The sequence below is a fragment of the Cervus canadensis genome, chromosome 23 (genome assembly GCF_019320065.1).
Source record: "Cervus canadensis isolate Bull #8, Minnesota chromosome 23, ASM1932006v1, whole genome shotgun sequence".
NCBI lineage: Eukaryota > Metazoa > Chordata > Mammalia > Artiodactyla > Cervidae > Cervus > Cervus canadensis.
The window spans coordinates 35,853,763-35,875,494 of record NC_057408.1 but is presented as its reverse complement, the minus strand read 5'-3'; the positions used below and the strand labels follow the sequence as shown (position 1 = coordinate 35,875,494).

General features: G+C 43.7%; 1 protein-coding gene across 9 annotated transcripts in view; it reads left to right on the top strand.

Moving 5' to 3' along the window:
* The window catches only part of FHOD3 (formin homology 2 domain containing 3), a 503,163-nt gene that overhangs the window by 393,834 nt on the left and 87,597 nt on the right, over positions 1-21,732 (top strand). For 8 of the 9 annotated variants that reach the window (XM_043443940.1, XM_043443933.1, XM_043443932.1 and 5 more), the window contains 3 exons: positions 871-1,005; positions 6,872-6,922; positions 14,169-14,383. In XM_043443940.1, the coding sequence (XP_043299875.1) occupies positions 871-1,005; positions 6,872-6,922; positions 14,169-14,383 (401 nt within the window). The remainder of the gene's footprint in view (positions 1-870; positions 1,006-6,871; positions 6,923-14,168; positions 14,384-21,732) is intronic. The other variant, XM_043443935.1, reaches the window with a different exon arrangement.

Genomic DNA, 21,732 nt, shown 5'->3' with positions numbered 1-21,732 from the left:
AGGTCCAGTTGTCTGTAACAGATTTTATTATTCCCCAGAGGTCCAACAGACTCTCCTTCCCGGCTAACCTTCTTTATTTTTAATATAGTTACCTAATTTTGCCTTCTTCCACCCGTTCTCCTAGCTTAACATTTTCTGTGGTTCTCCTCTGTTTCTTCAGTAAGGCCTTCACATAGCTGACCATCCCCATCACAGCATCTTCAGTGAACAGTCCAGATTATTTGTGTGGCATCATCAAGAATCAAGTGCTGTCCTTTGAACAAGCTGCTTGTTCATGGACACTTCTTGATATGGGATGAAATTTCCTTAATTCCATTCAGATTTCAGACCATTGACATTTTTTTTCTCCTTATCTGTCATCCCAATACCTTGTTTTAAGATGATACAATTATTTGGGGAAGTATATTGAGAAACTGGTGTATGGCAAAATATTTTTAGTACACGTAAAGGAGAAAACAGTTTTAGGCTGAATGTTTCTTCCAGGTCATCAGAGTCTTATCAGAAACCAATTTTAAAATGCACATGTGTGTATGGAGAGAGAGAATATATATTTATATTTTAAGCATATTCCTGGAATACTTTTTGATAATAATAGCACTCATTATTGATGACTGCTTATATGCCAAGCCTGCTGCTTGGTATTTTATATGCATTATCGCCTTTTTGTCCTCTGGGCACATAAAGCAAATTACTTATCTCCATTTACAGATGATGATCTTGAAACAGAAGACCTGAGACACTCAGTAATTTCCCCCATCCATTACCTAGGTACTGGCAGACCCTCAGTTCTAACCAAGGCTGACTGATTCCCACATTAGTACTTTTAATCACTGGACAAGCCACTCAAACATTGACTCATTGTATCTTTAGGTCATCACTGAGTGGTCTTCTCACGTCATCCTTTAGGCAGCACCAAGAGTCCTTGGCAGCAGAGAGAGAGAGGCGGCGACAGGAGAGGGAGGAAAGGTTGCAGCGAATAGAACGAGAGGAAAGAAACAAATTCAGGTAAGATGGATTTTAAAAAATTTTTAATGAACTAAAATTAAAGCGCATGCCTTCACTGTTGCATATGGTTAATACTGGTATTAAAGGATTAGGGATTAATATGCTTGCTTCTGATGCTGCCTCTGTTTTCAAGAAGAGCAAGCCTGAAACAGGCTTGATCTGGTTTGTTGTGGCCTGTCTTCCTTTAACCTATGGCAGGAAGCAGAGCCAGCCAGCCTGATTCAATTAAGGCCTGTGTGTTCTTGGGGCCTTCATTATCTAAAATGGTTTTATCCAGGCCTTCCTGAAGGCAGAGGACCTAATTGGCTTAATTTGACATTTTCCCCTGAAGCTACTCATGTTTTATTCATATTCTATTGGACACCTAAAAGAAAATGCTTTTCCACTTTCTGGTTTCTTACTCCTTGTAGCAATATTTCATATTTTTTTAGGCAATAGTATTTCCTCCTATGGGGGAGAAGAAGGCATTGTATTGATTAGTCCCAGGCCATTGTGCCCGCTGGTCCCTTTGGTCTCTGTCCAGCTCTAAAGATGTGTTCTTGGGTGGCCCACTCCAGCTTCTGTGTCTTGGCCTGTCTGCTCTGCTGAATCCAGGATCTCTCCTCTTCTCCTTGAGTCAGATCAGCCTTTCCCCCCATCCTCCTGATCAACATCCTAACACTCCTCTGTGGGTTCATGCTGTGGAGTTCTTTTTAAAATGCTGAACACTTGGTTCATCTTTTCTTACACCTTTCATTCCTCCTACTCTTCCTTTGGTCCCTTGTCTTTCCCCTCCTTCCCTCTTGCCTTCTCATCTCCTTCCTCCGCCCTCCTTCATCTTCCCATTCATCTCTCCCATAGTTTCTACACTCTTTTTTCTTCTTATCTCTCTCCCATCTCCACTTCCTGTTTCTTCCGTTTACTTTTTTGGGAAACAGTCTTCGCTCAATTACTCCCAGCGAAATCTACAAAGGATGTAAAGCATTGTCAATGAGGATTTACAAGTTCAATAATGTTTTTTCTTTTTCCCAGCAGCCAGAAAGAGTATAGACTCCTCTGTTTGTGGGATTTTCCAGGCAAGAATACTGGAGTGGGTTGCCATTTCCTCCTCCAGGGGATCTTCCTGACCCAGGAATCAAACCTGCATCTCTTATGTTCCTTGCATTGGCAGGCAGGTTCTTTAGCACTAGTGCCACGTGGAAAGCCTGTATATAATCATAGAAATGAGCAGAGCTGTGAATTTGCCTTAACCATAACTCACTACTATATGAAAACAAGTATCCCAAGTCTGGTGGTAAAAAACTAATCCCAACTTTTGTAAGATGGGGATTAACAAGCTGCATGAAGTAAAGCAACATCATTCAGTTCAGTTCAGTTGCTCAGTTGTGTCTGACTCTTTGCACCCCATGAACCGCAGCATGCCAGGCCTCCCTGTCGATCACCAACTCCCAGAGTCCACCCAAACCCATGTCCATCGAGTTAGTGATGCCATCCAACCATCTCATCCTCTGTCGTCCACTTCTCCTCCTGCCCTCAATCTTTCCCAGCATCAGGATCTTTTCAAATGAGTCAGCTCTTCACAATAGGTGGCCAGAGTATTGGAGTTTCAGCTTCAACATCAGCTTCAACTCTCAAGAGTCTTCTCCAACACCATAGTTCAAAAGCATCAATTCTTAAGCACTCAGCTTTCTTTATAGTCCCAACTCTCACATCCATACATGACCACTGGAAAAACCATAGCCTTGACTAGACAGACCTTTGTTGACAAAGTAATGTCTCTGCTTTTTAATATGCTGTCTAGGTTGGTCATAACTTTCCTTCCAAGGAGTAAGTGGCTTTTAATTTCATGGCTTCAATCACCATCTGCAGTAATTTTGGAGCCCCCCAAAATAAAGTCAGCCACTGTTTCCACTCTTTCCCCATCTCTTTGCCATGAAGTGATGGGACCGGATGCCATGATCTTAGTTTTCTGAATGTTGAGCTTTAAGCCAGCTTTTTCACTCTTCTCTTTCACTTTCATCAAGAGGCTCTTTAGTTCTCTTCACTTTCTTCCGTAAGGGTGGTGTCATCTGCATATCTGAGGTTATTGATATTTCTCCCAGCAATCTTGATTCCAGCCTGTGCTTCCTCCAGACCAGCGTTTCTTGTGATGTACTCTGCATATAAGTTAAATAAGCAGGGTAACAATATACAGCCTTGACATACTCCTTTTCCTATTTGGAACCAGTCTGTTGTTCCATGTCCAGTTCTAACTGTTGCTTCCTGACCTGTATACAGGTTTCTTATCTCTTTCAGAATTTTCCACAGTTTATTGTAACCCACATAGTCAAAGGCTTTGGCATAGTCAACAAAGCAGAAATAGATATTTTTCTGGAACTCTCTTGCTTTTTCGATGATCCAGTGGATGTTGGCAATTTGATCTCTGGTTCCTCTGCCTTTTCTAAAACCAGCTTGAACATCTGGAAGTTCACAGTTCATGTATTGCTGAAGCCTGTCTTAGAGAATTCACACCATAATTGTATGGTGTATCTTGAGCTGTCAGATTTCTACGAAATGATACATGGAAAGGCCAGACCTGTATGCACCATTTCTCATGAGGTAGCTCTGGAAGTTGTCACTTTTGGAAAGACCAATTTGTAAAACCACTGGAACAGGTTAAATGCTTCATGATTCAGGGCTTTCTGAGAGATCCATATATTTCACCACCAAATAGCAGCAGAGCATCTGACTGAGACACATGGAAAATTCAGAGATTAGCGTACACATTTAAGATTTTGATTGAAAAGCTCTTAAAACAAGGTACCAGTTCTGGGAAAGATGAAATCAGTATGCTCCCTCTTGTCTCTTCTATGCCATCACTCAATGCAGCCATCAGTCATGGACAGATCTAAAGCACGGAGCTCTGAAAACTCTGAACTGGAAAAGGGAGCAGGTGAATTGGGGATGGAGACTAGCATTCAAAGTTCCCCCAAAACCAGGGAGAGGTCACCATTTTCCCCTCCAATATCACATGGCATGACTCAAAATCATCCCCAAACCCGGAAGCACATACCAGGTGTGAACTGAAAGAGCTCTGAGAGAACGCCTCTTTCTCTGGACTGTTGTTGTTCAGTCACTAAGTCATGTCCTACTCTTTACCAACCATTAACTGCAGAACACCAGGCTTCCCTCCTTCACTGTGAACCAGAGTTTGCTCAAACTCATGTCTGTTGAGTTGGTGATGTCGTTCAAACATCTCATCTTCTGTCACCCCTTCTCCTGCCCTCAATCTTTCCCAGCGTCATGATCTTTCCCAATAAGTTGACTCTTCGCATCAGGTGGCCAAAATTTTGGAGCTTCAGAATCAGTCCTTCCAATGAGGAGCAGCAAAAGGAATTCCTGAGGGTTGGAGAGTTGAGAAGTCTCCTGTTTAATCTTATTTTTTTCTTTGCACCTCTCCCAGCCTCCAAGCAATATGGTTACAGAAGCTCAGTGATGACATTAGTGTCCAGGCAGGTGCCTAAAACTCAGGGAGGGAACCCTTCCTATGCTCAGAAGAGCGTGATGCAAGAAAACTTTTTTTCTCTGGGTCTCCTCCTGCTGCATTGCCCTGTATGCAGATGGAGGTACTGAAAGTCTGTAGCAGAGCAGGGAAAGTGAAGCCCAAGTTTTTTTGCCTAGAGGACCAAGAAGGGAGACCTAAGGAGTCCAGAAAATGATGGGAAAGTTACAAAAAGCAGAGAGGTCAAGAGAGCAATCCAGAGGTCATCTCTAGTTTGTGCACATGTGACTCAGAACCTAAACAGGATACCACAAACTTTGAAAATTAAGTTCAGAGTGGAACACACTTAGGAACACACTTAGGTATCAGACTGGCCACTGGATGGTGCATATAAGGACCTGATATGAATAGCATTAAAAATATTTGAGAACTGATCTAATACTGGAACCAGTATCAGAAGGCAATCAGAGCTTACAGGCTGAGCCTAACTTGCTTCATTGCCTGCTAAAGAAAAACAGTCAAGATTCTTCATAGAATTTAAATAAGGCTCAGAGTCTCATTGCAAAATATTTAAAATATACAGAATGTAATCCAAAACAATTTGTCATAGGAATCCAGGAAAAAAAAATCTTCAAAGGGAAAAGAGAATCAAAATATGCTGACCACAAAAGGACATAGATGTTGTCATTATCAGACAAAGACTTTAAAGCAGCTGTTATAAACATGTTCTAAGATGAAAAGGCAAATACTTTTGAAACAAATGAAAAGTCTCTGCAAAGAGATGGAAAATATAAAGAAGAAGCAAATGGAAATACATATAGAAGCAGAAAATACAATAACCAAAATAAAAAAGGCTTTGAATGGTTTTAGCAGCAGAATAGAAATGAGAGAAAAGTGAGTGAATTTGAAGATGAAAGAACAGAAATTATCCAATCTGAAAGACAAAATGAAATATTGAAAAAAAAAAAGAACAGTGCCTCATGCACCCGTAAAATAATACATCTAGCATTTGTGTCTTTGAAGTCCCGGAAGAATAGGACAGGAGTACATTGTAATATGTATTCAGCCCATATATTGGTAGTGTAAGAATTAGACCTGGGCAACCTCATCTTCAGAGACCATGCTCATAACTAACTGTTCACTATTTTCTCTTGGTCACCAAACAATCTCACTCATCATTTAAGAGCATAGTGAGATCTTGGCAAAATAAGCCTGTCTAGAAAGGAATGCTGATTATCAGTACAGACCACACAGAACTACTGATTATGATGACTTCAGTTCTATCCTGAAAATCTGAGGATGTGAATGAAAAGAAATTCAAAGAAGGAAATAGGAAAAGCTTTATAGAATCATGCCTGGGATTAGCCATATGGCTGACCCTCTATCAGCCACCTCATTGATATAAGTTATTCATGTTCCTTGTGCTGTTTTCTTTGCAAAGCATTCTTATCTGTTGTTATTTTTGTTGAATATTATCTTAATTTTCCCGGGTTATGGGAAATGTTATTTCTAGTGTGGTAAGTGATGAGAATGGATATTTATAAATTATAACAAATTTGTGCCTTTGTGGCTTTTTCTCCCCGCTCCTAACCTGATTTAGTTGCTCTTACTATCCCTTTATATCCAATTATCAGTGCACAGAGGGGTAGAGTATTTAAGCTACCTTATGAGGTCCAGTGTAGAAAACTGTGATGTCAGAGTTCTCCAGGAAAATAAAGAGTTTATTGAGAAGGGACTGACCACCCAGCCTTAAACTTAGATTCAACTTGGAACCTCAGCAGGAGGAACAAACAAGCATTAAAATTAGACAGATTTGGGCATATTATGGATAAAGACAAGAGAGAATGCACAAAAGCTTCCAGTGATCTCTGCTTAGAAACTGACATGTGAGGGATTCAGAAGAAGAATCTTGGGCTGTGGAAGGAATATCTAAACTGTAGAGTGCAGTACAAAATGGCCAAGACACTTCGGCCCACTCAGATTTAAATCTTGAGATGAATGTTGGGAAGTTACCAGAGCTTGGTTGTGTGGTACTCACCTCTGAATACTGTTGCTTGCTTGTCATTGCCATATCTTATTGATGAATTGGTTTACCTTTTAAAAATCTTTTTGTCTCACCACCCTTCCCCATATACTTAAAGTCTTCTTTCTGAAGAGTAGTTAGAGTTCTGAGTGAATCCAGTAATCCCATGTTTTCATCTCTGTGATTTTTATAGAAGAATTTGGTAGTTTTAAAGTGTAGCTTTTATGTTTATTTTTAAAAAATTTAAAAATAACCACTTTGCATTTCTGAGATGATAGTAGGCTTTCATGATATACTCTGTTAATAATTTCTTGGCAATTTTATGAGTCTCTGATTTTGTTGTTTTCCTTCCCCATTTTGTTTGTTTTGCATACTTCCATTAGCCGAGAGTATTTAGACAAAAGAGAAGAACAAAGACAAGCAAGAGAAGAAAGGTTTGTATATCTTTTCTTTTCCATTGTAACCAAATGGCACGTGACTTTTCACTCTTAACCAAGCATGCAGAGGAGACTTTGTTAGTCAAAATACAATAGCTTTACCTGAGACCTAAGACCTTGGGGAGCTGGCATTTTGCAGAATAGAGTGTCCTGGTTATCTCAGTTTTCCAAGAAAGCACAGATTAATTATTTAGTGCCATCATGGTGTGAGATATATGTGTCTGTTCCTCCAAAACTCTTCTCCAAATAAACATATAGTTTAATGTGGCATATATATATTAAATTTCTTTTTACGACCACTGTTGAGCCTGAGTTAGGTGTCCCTCCTGTGTGTTTCCAAGTCATTTGTTCAGCATTTCTTCAACAAATATTTGAGCCCACAGACTATGCCAGGCACTGGCTAGGGTGCTAAACCTCCCAAGATTCTCCCTGGAGGTGCCTGACCACTTAGCCATCCCTTTACTGAACTGTACTCAGTTCCTGGATGGCAGGAACCATACGTGATTTTCCTCGGCGTCCCAGTGCCTGCCATGGGGCTTGCAGGTAGCAGACACTTAGGAAGAATGTATTGAATAAATGAGGCTTCCCTGGTAGCTCAGTGGTAAAGAATCTGCCTGCAATGCAGGAGACATCGGCTTGATCCCTGGGTTGGGAAGATCCCACGGAGAAGGAAATGGCAACCCGCTTCAGTATTCTTGCCTAGAGAATCCCAGGCTTCTAGACAGAGGAGCCTGGTGGGCTATAGTCCATGGGGTTGCAAAGAGTCAGACGTGACTTAGCAACTAACCAACAATGAACAGTTGAATAAAGGAGCAAAAGAACCAACAGCTTTAAAATATTTAAGCTGTAAACCAGTTTGTTCATTTCAATGGCAACATACTTTGGATCCCTTTAAACCATATCAAGTTAATATATTCAGTGTCTGGTAAACTTAGATAAGCAAAGGAAATTGTTTTTGGAAGTAGACCAGCAACAGGCAAGTTTACACCCTAGCACTGTCCAGCTGTACAGTTGTGAGAGCTGGACCGTAAAGAAAGCAGAGTGCCAAAGAATTGATGCCTTTGAACTGTGGTGCTGGAGAAGACTCCTGAGAGTCCTTTGGACAGCAGTAAAATCAAACCAGTCAATCGTAAGGGAAATCAACCCTGAATAGTCATTGGGAGGACTGATGCTGAAGCTGAAACTCCAGTATGTTGGTCATCTAATGCAAACAGCTGGTTCATTGAAAAGTCCCTGATGCTGGGAAAGATTGAGGGCAGAAGGAGAAGAGGGCGTCAGAGGGTGAGGTGGCTGGATGGCATCACTGATGCAATGGACACGAACTTGGGCAAACTTTGGGAGATGGTGAGGGACAGGGAGGCCTGGCTTGCTACAGTCCATGGGTCACAAAGAGTCGGACCCAACGGTGCGATTGAACAGCTGTCCAGCCTGCAGTTCCTCCCTTCACCACCAGGTGGGGGTTACTGCACGGAGAGACTGGAAAGGCTGGGTTCATACCAGAGCCAGTCCGGAACCAATCAGTCTCTGAACTATGCCAATAAAAAGTGGAATTGTGCTAATTTTTTTTAGACACCATCAGCTAAATAGATCAGGACAGTCTGAGACAGGGAATAGTGGAGACTGTCTGTGTTCAATTTAAAAATTAGATGCTTACGTCAGCCTCATAAACAAAACTATGGCATTACTTTAATTCCAGTATTCTATTAGATTATTGCCATCCTGATAACTAGTTGTGGCCAGCAAATTTATAGTGAAAGATGCTGGTAAAGAAACAAAGAAAGTCTAGTAAGTACCTGCTTTTTGTTTTTTGTTACACTGGAGGACATGACATATATCCTGGTTTAAGAAATCAAATTTTGGCACTTCCTTGACAGTCCAGTGGTTAAGACTTCACCTTCTAATGCAGGAGGTATGGGTTCAACCCTTCATCAGGGAGCTAGGATCCCACATGCCTCATGACCAAGAGAACAGAACATAAAACAAAAGCAATATTATAACAAATTCAATAAAGACTAAAAAATATGGTCCACATTAAAAAAAATCTTAAAAAAAAAAAAAAGAAATCAAGTTGTATTTTTTATCTTCTCCCCTGGACTCTGAACTTTTTTGAGCTTTTGGACAACTTGACAGTCATGTTGTGTCTGTACAGGCAGGACTTTAAAGCCCCTGGAGAGAAGATCAGGTACCGTGTGTGTCAAGGTCTGAGCTGGCTCAGACTGGAATCTAGTTTTTTCCAAATTGCTGAGGGCTGCCTCTTTCTGCGTGTTATTTACTACTCTTTCTCCCAAAGTAGAGCATCACTTATCTGGAAAACTCGTGCAGAAGAGGTTTCTACTCCTCTTCTCTGGCCTCTGCTGTCTCCCCCACACCACCCGCCACCCTGGGTCTTCTTAGCTGATGCAGGAGAGGGTTCTCCATGGCCCCACATGGGATTCTTTCCGTACAGCCTGCATCTCTGTTTATCTGAGATTTGGGGAAGCAGTCAAGTGTTTTCCTTTGATTTGGACCAGTCACTTTTCCTGGTTAGTCGGCTGCTTGAATTACCTGGTAAAGATGGACGTGAGGGAGATATACTTTCATCCTTTATTGGAAAGCAGTTGGGAGTTCCTGGTAAGCCAGGAAAAGATAAGATTTCCAAGTTATAATGGAATTTGGAAATGGATGGGAAAACTAATGGTGATCAGAGGTGGAAAGAGACATGGAAGAGAACTCCATCTGTTAACTCTTCAAGGTGGAGCCAGGCATGTTTATTTGGTCCCATGACTCTTAACCCTAATGTGAAGACTCAGAAAAGACAGCCAGACTCTCAACAGAGAGGTTTTGAGGTTCATATCACCTAGCATAACGAGATGAATGTTGTTTTGCTATTTTGAGGGGTAATGGCCATGCATACAAATTTGGTTTAATTTTTAATTTTAAAATTTCATGTCATCCCATTCCGTAATTTTAGGTAAGCTGTTTTATTGATAATGATGCAGATCCAGAGTAAGTCTCTGTTAGGTCTATTTCTAATTTTTTGTAAGTAGTGTAAGAAAGTCTCTGTCTGATATTGATTGACTTGATGTTCACGAATGATTCTTTTTTTAGGGGTGATAAGGGATGAGATCCAGGCTGGGAATCATTGGGTTGGGGTGGGGGTTGGGGTGAGAGTGGTCTGAGGGAGGTGGCAGGACTTGCAGAGGAGGTGCCTTACGGGAAGCAGAGGTTCTGGGGACAGACTGCAAAGGGGATGGCTGGGACTGGGTGACGATTTGGGAAATTATGCATAAAAGTGATCCCGAAGCAGTAAGAGCGGATTCTGAACATGGTCTGAGGACAGACTAGAAGTTAGAGGGAGCCAGGTTTTGGTTTAAGGGAGAATTTCAAGCACTTGGGTGGCAGGAAGAGTCAGAATAAGTAGGTATAGTGAAAAGTCACGCAGGGTTTCTGTTGGACCCTGTGTAAAGAACCTAACTTATGCCCCCTGCATGGCAGTGACACCAGCCTGCCACCCACAGCCCTGGTGGGCATTGCTGCTGCCGCCGCTAAGTCGTTTCAGTCATGTCTGACTCTGTGCAGCCCCACAGACAGCAGCCCACCAGGCTCCACCATCCCTGGGATTCTCCAGGCAAGAACACTAGAGTGGGTTGCCATTTCCTCCTCCAATGCATGAAAGGGAAAAGTGAAAGTGAAGTCGCTCAGTCGTGTCTGGCTCTTTGCGACCCCATGGACTGCAGCCTACCAAGCTCCTCCGTCCATGGGATTTTCCAGGCAAGAGTACTGGAGTGGGGTGCCATTTCCTTCTCCGGGTGGGCATTGAGCTCATCACAAAGTCTGTTTCTCTAATTCTTACTGGACTATAAGTGCCACAAAGGTGCGTGTTTTCTTATTTATTATTAAATCTCTAGTGCCTACTGGAGATTTAAAAATTTAGATTTGAGCAAGCTCTGGGAGTTTGCGATGGACAGGGAAGCCTGCTGTGCTGCAGTCCCTGGGGTCGCAAAGACTCGGACATGACTGAGCAACTGAACTGAGTGCTTTTAGTTTTTAGCACATGACAGGCACTCAACAGAATATTTAATAAATAATGAAAAGATTAATGAATTAGATATGGACAGAGGCAGGATAATGAGACTGTTTCAATGAGGGTAGGCAAAATGAAAAGTATTTTGAGTTGGGGGGCATAGTCTGTTGATAGAAAACCCAGTACTTTGTTCCTAGGAGGCTACGTCAGAGTCTGTTGATTGGAGGTGGTGTTGCTAGGCAGCTGAGACGTGACCATCATCAAATGGGCTGGCGGGCTCCTAGGATCGAGCACCACTTAGATCACTGTCTCAGGGAAGGTCGGGATAGAGGTCCAGCTTCCTCCCCAGGTTTTGCCAGAGGTGTCCATGGGGCAGGAGAGGTTGCTGAGCTTGAAGGTCTCCATGCTGGGTAGCCTGGCGCTCCCCGAGCACGCCCATCACCACTCCGCCCATCACGGGAACACAGAAACATAGCGGCTCTTGACACTTGGGCCTCCCCACTTCTGCCATTTTTTAATGCTAATTGTGGAAAAGTATACATAACGTATAACTTACTATTTTAACCGTTTTTAAGTGGATAATCCAGTAGTGTTAAATACATTCACATTTTTGTGCAACCAGCCTCCAGAACTCTTTGTCTATAGAATTTACCCCTTAACCCTTAATCCTGCCGTTTTTGTCTGTCATGTATACATCCTAGGAACAAGTCAGATTAAACCCCTGACTCTTCCCCTCCGCCCCTCTCAGGGATCCTCAAGGGTGACATCAGTGAGCCGAGAGGTGCACAGGAATAGTCTTTGAGAAGTCTACCCAGACCCTGGACCCCTGGGGTCCCCCCTGAAAATGGGGTGAACCCTTTGGCTGCCAGCACATACCTGCCAGCCTGGCTGCCCACAGGGAGCAGACCAGAGAGGCCAGGGTACAGCTGGCTGAGATGGAGGCTGGTGATGGGTTGTCCTCCTGGCCTGAAGCCTTCTGTGTGGGGCTTCGTTACTTCTCTCCCTGATTTTGCTAGAGCATCACTTCCCTCCTCTAGGATCCCCATCTCTGGGACATGTCCAGACCCTCTTGTTTGCCCTGGATTCCTCCTGCCCCCTGCCCTTGTCGCAGAAGGCTTGGACTCCACATGGGGACACCTGTGCCCGCGGTGTGATCTCCTCCTGGCCTCCCAGCCTTCCTGGCCTTCCATTTGCCCCCGGACCTTTTATAATAAAATACAGGCCCCAACACTTGCCCTCAAGACCACTGTCTTCCACCATTCCTGTCACTTCCACCACCTGGTAGTTTTTTTTTGGGCCCATCTACATTAACTTCAGACATATCTCCTTTTGGTACCTTTCCTACTTTTTGAGAGATGACGTTGTTGGCAAGGAAAGTCCAGAGTTTCTAAAGCTTTCTTTCTGGGTCAAGTTTCACCCTGTTAACCATGAGGCAGACATTTGTAAATGCAGATCCACTTCATGCGTTTTACCAGAGAGTCACCAGGAAAGTAAACTCACTCCCCAAGAAAGTGAAATTGGGTGGCCCTGCCCTCTGGCGCCCTGGGCCACAGGGAGACGAGAACAGGTGGGCTGCTCCTGGTGGGTTCTTTGCCTGCTTCCCTTCAGCCCATGAATGCACAGCGCCCAGGGAAAGAACTGAGGATGGTAATCTTCCTGTTCTCAAAAAGTCCTATTATCTGCTTGTTGAAAACAGACATACACATGTGAAAAGATGACTAAATATGCCAGGCAGTAAATGTAAAATGCCATCTGAGTTGAATGGGTTACATATCCAACATGAGTTCAGAGGCAAGGGCAAGATCACTTCCAGCTGTGGTGGTCAAGACAGGCCCCCCTGGGGGAGATGCGCGTGCGAGCCCGTCCCGGGGCCTGGCGGGGAGAGCTGTGATGACTGCAGACCTGGGAGCCACGCCCCCTGAAGGATGGATGAAGAAATGTGTGCTTTCTAAAGGCATTCTTTTCAAAGGTTCAATTTGTGTGCTCTGCCTTTCTTATCCAGCTGAAGTAAGAGTGCCGTGTATGCAGTGTCTGGGTGGGGGCTACAGGGTCTAGGGCCGGGGGCTTGCCCTTGGGGAGTAACTGAAGCAGTGAATTCGGATGGATGTGAGCGAGGGTCTGGAATAAGCATTTGCAAAGTTTTGTTGTGGGTATGATAGTCAAAAGAGGTTTCCCACGTGGCGCTAGTGATAAAGAACCTGCCTGCCAGTACAGGAGACATTGGAGACGTGGGTTCGATCCCTAGGTCGGGAAGATTCCCTGAAGTTGGGCATGGCAACCCACTCCAGTATTCTTGCCTGGAGAATCCCGTGGACGGAGGAGTCTGGTGGGCTAGAGTCCATAGGGTTGCAAAAGAGTTGGACACCACTGAAGCGACTTAGCATGCACACACATGATAGTCAAAAACCTGCTACAGCTGAGTTCATGAATTTATTCCTGAACAAATAATGGCGGGTAAAATTAGCAGACATCTGGAAGAGGCACATATTTCAGAGTTATTTTGGTCTGATCTATAAAGCGCTCTATGAGGAATATGATTGGTAGCTGGTCTTAATAAACAGTTAGTGGGTTCTGCCTGCCTGAAATGCAAAACAGATGTATCTTTGTTCTTTTAAACTGACTTTGATGAATAAACTATATGTGACGTCAGGGCCAAGCTATTGGATGTCTGAGTCCTACTCAGAAATATTTTAGAATATAAAAAACTTTCCATGGTCGACACCGAGAGAACAAAGTGAATTCCAGTCACATTGCTGTTAGCATTGAAGCAGGTTCAGAAATCCGGGGAGGGCTTCATCCAACAACCTTTTGGTATTTTGGGGCATTGTTCCTCTCTGCTGCACCAGGGCACCCTCCCCTTTCACAGCTGTGAGCTCTGAGGGTGTGTGGTTTTCAGCTGTCACTGTTGGGGCTTTTTGATGGTCATTACTGCTATTTGGCTTGTTTGCACAAATGTTTCCTAAAAGAGCAAACTAGGATTCTGCAGCAGTGATCTGGTATCTGGAGACTGTGATGTTACCACTTCCCCCAATTTGTTTGGTTATGAATGATGCAGGATTTTTAATCATTAGCATCTTGGCGTTGCTGGGTGTTTTTGGCAGACGGGCCCTCCAGCCAGCCCTGCGCTGTGCTGTGTGCATCAGGAAACCAGCTCAGTCTGCAGGTGTTTCATCCATAAACAAGCACCAGCCACGGGCTCCTCTTTCTTTTTACGGAAACCCTTTGGAATTTAACTTTCAGATACAAATACTTGGAGCAGTTGGCAGCTGAGGCGCATGAGAAGGAACTGAGAAGTCGGAGTGCGAGCCGGGGCAGAGCTGACCTCTTCTTGGACCTGACCTCACCGGCAGCCCCCGCCTCCCCCGCCCCCCTGGGTCGTAGCCCTTCATCTCTAGACTCGCAGGAGGTTCCCACGGTATCATCCTCCTCCCCGGGAACGCCTCAGCATCCCCAAGGTGAGTGAAGGGAGAGTAGAGGGGAACTGATGGGGTAATTAACATCAGACAGGCTTCTGGGCAGCAGGAACCATCCCAACATGCAAACTCATACTGAGAGGCAGCTAATGGGAAGCTTCGGGGGTGGCTGTGACCTGAGCTGTCACTAATAACAAGGGGTTTGCAGAGCCACTTACTCCAGCAAAATTATTTATAAAGCTTGTCAGTGTATGATCACTGGAAAGGGAGAATGCCAAAACTAAGGCTCACTTTGACACTTAATCCTAGTTCACAGGATAATAAGCTAGGATTAATTTATTCCTCTGTCATTTGCATGTTCTTTATTTATTGGATCTGCCCAATAGGGTGACCCCTTTTAAGTGCTCCTCCGGTAGGAATTGTCGGTTTGGTTTAAGTTACACTGATAAAGGATAAAATTAATCAGAGCAAACAAAGAAACATGGACCTCATGCAAACAGAAGTAAAATATTGAAGAAGAAATAAAAAGAAGATAGTAAAGATGACTGGCCTGTGGTATGGGGGTGGGGGTAGATGCTTGTGTTAGATGCAGACAGACAGGCTCTCCCTGGAGAAATTGTCTGTCGTCTTAGCTTTATTTGGAGAAAAACAGTGCCATCGTACACTGCAGCCTTGGAGCATCAGCAGTTTTCCTGATGGCTCTGCAAATTGTGGGTCCGTTTTCTTTCACGTTGTCAGAGAGGATGGTTCTCAGGTACAGGCGCCTAACGCTGCGTGTTGACTAACCCTGCAGCCAGCACTGTTTGGTTTAATCGAGTGTTATGGCTTGCAGCCTGCTGTAGGCTTAGCCAACTGAAGACAACGGAGACACTAAACTTTTAACTCTAGGAGGGTTGACTAAATATGGCGTAAAGTCTAATTTAAACAAGGCAGGACTCCATGACCTCAGCAGAACTGGCTGTAACTGAACCATCTTGTCTGTCCAGTTCTTTGCTGGCTCTCTGAGCCTCGGGACTCAATCTCCTGGAGCAGGCTGGTTCCGTCCCAGCTCCCCATCATGTCCTGTTACTCCTGGTCCCAGAACCATGGAAGATTGTCCTGGGCAGATGGCTCAGTCCTAGATGAGTAATTTCGGTCTTAAAATGTTAAGACTCCGGGAATCAGGAAAACAGATTTCTCTGTAACAGCAGTGTGCTTTCCAAACTCGGCCTGATATCACTGTTCTATCTAAATGGTGGTATTTCCAGAGGCCATATAAAAAATATTCCCCCTGCAAGCTGTGGTTCAGGACTTAATCTGGGTACTTTTAACTCTAAGAGTTGTTATCTCTAGCACTTTACAGAAGGATTTTGTCCAAACTATGATGTACAGAATGGCCCCAAGCTAAGAAGGAATTGTCAGTATATATAAATACTGTTTGTCCTCGAGATTTTTAATCTATTTGATGTCTGTGGCAAAACCAAGACAGTTCCCCAAGTATTTTGTCCAGTGTCAGTCAAACTTGAAGCCATCCTATCCAATTAAAAAGAGAGTATTTTAAACTTTACTCAGAACACAGGAAATATTTTGTATGTACATAATAAGCATTTGTGGAAAGTTATTTCAGTATGCTTTCAGAAAGATAAATAGCAAATGTAATTTTCCTCTTCAGAGAAGGGGTAAACAGAGACTAAGAAAATGTTTGACTGAAATCACACCCTAAGTGGTTATCTACATCAGAAAAAGGAATATTGGACTTGAATTTAGACACAGTTACAAATGAACAAAATAGCATTGGTGTTTCCTTTTTCCTTAGGGACAGGGGAGAAGCAGCGGCTCTTATAGAGTCTAGAAACACTTCCATCATATATTAAGTTATTGTCATCCATCAAATCAGTTGGAACCATCAAAGTATTCTAACATCCTTGTCCTAGTACATAACCAAGTTATTCAACTGGAAATTCTAAGTGTAGAAGAAGAAAGGCTCTAAGAGGATGCTCTCAAGAGAACTGATGAAGCATCTTTCTGATTTGGAGCCTTTGGACCAGAACACAAAGTAGATGTGACATAAAGGTTTTTCTCAGCCTGGTCTGTTACCATTCTTGGAAGCATTCTAGCTCCCGGTCAATGGTCTCATCTTTCCACCAGGTCCCCATCTTCAAATGCTCAGAGTAATTTTTTGCTGATCCCTAATATTTAGAATATTCCAACAGCTGGGAGAAGTATAAAATATATAATCACACATCCAGATGTTTGTCCTGCACCAAACACCTGGCACACGGTCCAAACGTGCCAGGGGTTGACTCGCTTTTTCATTCTTTATCCTTGTGGGGTCATGTGCTAATAATTCATTTCACATTTCTGTAGCACTTAGCTGCTTCCTTCCAAATGCTGCTCTTTAATCCTTTGTGGTACATCTCAGTAAGGAAGGGAGATGCTCTTATCCATACTTCACGGAGGCTCGGATAGATGGGGATGTGCTTCAGATCTTGCTGGTGCCATGCTGGGAGTAAAAATCACTGTTTTCGCTCCCAACCCAGCCATTCATTGTGTCATGCTATTTGTGGTGATGCTCCCAAGAATCCCATGCCATCCCCTCGCTGACCCTCTCCCCAGTATCTATCAAAATTGTGGCCTACATTTCAGAATTATATTTACAAAAAAAAAGGAACAGCAAATATTTATCCCTGAATTATATATACCTTAGGGTTAAAGGTCACTTTGTGAGTTCTTACTTGAATTCTGGAGAACTTTTGATAACAGAATATGTGAAAACATTAAAGCTTTCTCTCCCTTTTCCCTTACAAAAAATATTTACGAGAGGGAAGAGTTAATGGTAAAATACCTGTAGCATTATGTGGCGTCTAGTGAGATCTTTCAGCCAAAAACCTTCCCAGCTAAATCTGCTGTAACTTTTGTGTAAATCATGCCACTACTCCTACCATCAAGTCATTGTGTGCGTCAATTATTTTTCCATCTGGCCCTCTTGTGGCTCATAGCAGGTGTTTGTCCCAGTGGTGCCTAAAACTGGTGTGATCTGAATTTTTTTCCTTTGGGTAAAACTGCCAGGTCCAAACCCATTCATGTGCTCTCATTTGCGCTGTGCTCTCATTAATGGAGACAGTGAACCTCCAGTTTAGGTAACCGAGGAAGGACCTCTCTCTTCATCCATTGCTTTAATTGTTTTTTAAAATTTTATTTATTTATTGGCTGCACTGGGTCTTCACTGCTGCAGAGATGGCTTTCTTTAGTTGCGCAGAGGGGGCGCTTCTCTTCGTTGCAATGCAAGGGCTTCTCACTGCAGTGCTTCTTTTGTGGTGGAGCACAGGCTCTAGGGCCCAGGGCTTCAGTAGTTGTGGTTCCCAGGCTTCAAAGCACAGGCTCCGTAGTCGTGGTACACAGGCCCAGTTTTTCCAAGGCATATGGGATCTTCCCTGGGCCAGGGTTTGAACCTGTGTCCCCTGCATTGGTAGGCGGAGTCTTATCCCCTGGACCACCAGGGAAGTCCCATTGCTTTAATTATGCTTTCCTTATTTTCACTGAGCCCTCATGGTATCCGTCAGAATATCTATCCAATAAATGTATTTCCTGTTATTTTAAAGCATTCACAGATGACTCTGGAAACAAATAAGTTTTTCTCACTAGGTAGAGAAAAGGTGCAGTGTTCTTTTGGAATGGAGTTTTTCGATGTGGCTTTAAGGAAATTACTCTGAGGATTGAAAACAATGATAATCTAGGAACTCCCTGGCAGTCCAGTGTTTAGGACTCTGCACTTTACTTCCAAGGGCCCGGGGCTCAATCCCTGTTTGGAGAACTAAGATCCTGCAAGCCACTTAATATGGCCAAAAAAAAGGATAATCTATGGGCCCACAGTGAAGTCAATGCAGCAAGGTAAACTATTATGCCAGTGGGTGTCAGATCTAGGTAACCTATTTCATGGAAACAAAGTGGAGAAAATCGCTGATCTCGAAACCAGGTATTGACGGTGGTCCCTGCAGGATGTCTCAGGGTTGAACTTCCTTCCTTGGAGGCTAGAATTGTGTTCTTCCTAGGCTCCCTGGCTCAAATACCTGAGTCCCTCCTGAGGTTAAATGAGAGAAATGACCATTTCCTAGGAGATGGAAGATGCTGTCAAGAGTTGATAAGGTGATTCACTCATTAATATAGCCATGAAAACACAATAATGGCTAGATTATATTTCTTATTTTGAGCTCGGTACCCTTTATATTCCACACAGAGCTAGCATGTTAGAGATGCATTTAGAAATTTATCATACTCTATTAATTCTATGTCAAGGAAAAATATGTTCAACAGTGTGATTTTTTTTCTTCCTGTAATTGATTCCTACATATATTCAAATTTCTTACTCTTTGGCGCTGGAGTAATAAAATGTGGCTTATGTGGTCATGGCCTATTCACCAGCACTCAGCTGGAGGCACTTACAGAAATTATGGGCATGGTAAACTAATATTTTCTCTAAGCCAAGAATAGAACCTAGGTCTCCCACCTTGCAGGCGGATTCTTTACCAGCTGAGCCACCAGGGAAGCCCAAGAATACTGGAGTGGGCAGCCTATCCTTTCTTCAGGGGAACTTCCTGACCCAGGAATAGAACCAGGGTCTCCTGCATTGCAGGTGGATTCTTTACCGGTTGAGCTATCTGGGAAGCCCCTAAGCATTTACGGTACTGGTGAATATGATAATTCTTCTAGTCTCCTGATCTTCAAACCTGTAAATAAAATATAGACATACAGTAATGGCATGAAATGTTTGATTTGTTTCAGTGAGGCATCATTTTTCATCATTTTCATTCATCATGGCTGTTGTCATCGTTACCAGTCACTGACTGAGCATCTTTGTTACCTTCATTGGGTAACATGTTTTCAGTGTTCTTCAGGCAAAAAGGTGCTCTCCTAGGTGACCCTGTCCGCAGGGTAGAGATCAGAAACATCTGGCATCCTGTTTCCAGCTGGCACAGAAGTGATGGAATATTATCCATCATCAGCCTAATGCATGCTGGTTCTCTTGCATAAAGCTTCTGGACACCTCCAGTTCAGGATTTCGTGAGTTGGCAGGAAACTAGATTCCTGGTGGTTCTGTGACTCAGGGCTGCCCCACCTCACCTGACTGCTGCTACTTAATGCCATTTGATCAATGAGACAGAATCTCTCCGGGACTCAACCCAAGGGCAAGGCCAGGGCCCTGCCTGCTATGCCTGCTGGGGAACTTTCGGGAGCCTTTGTGAATCACGGGAGTTTTCTGCTTGCCATTTCTCTGTTTCTAAAAAAGGAACAGACAATACTTTCCCATTTTTCCTCTTACAGAGAATGACAGTTGCCTGCAGTGTGTCTTCTTGTACCATTTTATAAAACATTAAATAGTCCTGAGTTTTTTTGAAGCAAAGTATAAATCCTGCTGAAGTTTACTTAAGTAAAGATAAGGCACAGAGTGGCACTGGGACCTTTGTTAAAGCAGGATATTATATGAGTGCCATGATCATTTCATAGATGACAAATAGGCGTCAACATCTGCCAAAGGTCTGAGACTTCACCCTACTTAAAAGCTAGTAAGTTAGCCCGCCATGATCTCATGGATGTTGGCAGAAGACACGAAACTCCTGGGTCAGAAACAAAGGACTTTATTACTCACAGCGATAGTAGTAGCCAAGATATCAGCATTTGTGCCATTTCTGCAAGTCCCAGTTTCCACAAGGTGATGTGAATAAGCCCACGTGACACCTGCACACACACTGAGTGGAACCCTGAGTTTAAGGACCTCAAGTCTTTATTGGGCAGGAAGCTCATCTTCCCTTTGTCCCAGAGGGAGGCGTGAACTTGCTCACAGTGGGCAATAAACCAAGCAGTGGTTGGCTCCAGAGGGAGACCGTCTCAGTCTTACAAGGCTGTTTTCTATGCATACCTCCTTAGTAGGATGGTCCAGAATCAAGGCTATGGGTGGCTTTGCTTGTAAGACTCCAGAAATGAGAGACCCATGGAGACTTGTTTCTAAGGTTGGGGTTATAGTGATTTTTAACCAACCTTTATCATCAAATTTTCATTCTAAAAACTGTTTAATGTAAACAAAAAAATCCAAGTTTGAAACAGCTGTTGGCTTGTTTGCTCTTATTTGACAAGAAGAAGGAGTATCAGGAGCTGTAAAACCCAGTCTGGAGCAGGTGCTGTGTGTGTCTGGAGGTGCTCCAGGGCATCCGGAGAGACAGGAGTGCCTTTCATCCCAGGGGAAAGCCTTGGGTAAGTGTTTCCAGGCACAGTCAGAAGGCCTCCCCGGGTTGGGGGCTGTGGAGCTTCTTCAGTCAGTGTGATACAGCAAAGAAGAATAACTCTCAGGTTTCTTCTCATATCCTTATCTGTGCTCAGGACCTCGCTCTCTCCTCTGCCATCTCCACCTCCCCTATTTTCCCCCCAGCGCCCCTCCTTCCCCATACCCCTGCCTTCCCCCACCCACTCCCACAAGGCATTTGTACAAAATGATACAACACCAGCAGTGAGGCAGGATAATCAAACTCTGGTTTTCCAGTCCCTATAAAAGGATGCTTTTTCAAGACATTTTTGAGTTCCACAAATCTTTAGAGCTTTCCAAAGCTGTGATATCTTCTAAAGAAGCCACCTCCACCAGATGCATTGGGAAGTTCCAGTAGCTTTTTGTTGACTTTCTAGGTTAAGCAACTCTGTCTGTTTCTTCTAGAACTCTCTAGACTCGAACGTGTGATTGGGCTTTCATGTCATTGTCGTCTTCTGTCTTTGTGTTTTCATTGTCTTGTCTCAACCTTTGTCCTCATTTTGTTTCCATCTCCTTACCAACTCTTCTTATAGCTGCCCCCTAAGTGTCAGATTTTTCCAGTATTCCTTCTCCAGCCACCCCCTGTGTTCACGCCACACCTCTTGTACCTTCACATGCCCATCTGTGATTTTTCGCAACCTACTGAGTGCTGAAATCCACCATGTCTGCCTCTCCAGCTGTGGCCTTCCTGAGCTCAGGACTCATGTGTCCAACCTCCTTAGACATCACCATCTGAATACTCCTTAGACTCTTCAGACTTACCAAATACCGGTCAGGGGCATTTTGATGGGAGGTGTCCCTCATCTCTCCCCCATAAAACTAGCAAATCTGCTCATACCTCCTAGTCCTTGTCTGGTTAAGACCATTTCTCTTGGCCTCCTTATTTAAGTTGGAAGCAAATAGGTAACTTTGACTTCTCCCTTAATGCTTACCCCCACATCCAGTCAGTCACCAAATGTCGATGTGCTCTTTCCCCTCAAATCAGCCCTCTCCCTTGTCTCCCCATCATCAGTGCCTCAGTCCCAATTTAACCATCTCTGATCTGGACCATTTCTGTAGCTTCTACTATGCCTCACCTCCCCAGGTTCTTCTTATAGCCCAACCCCCTCCCCCC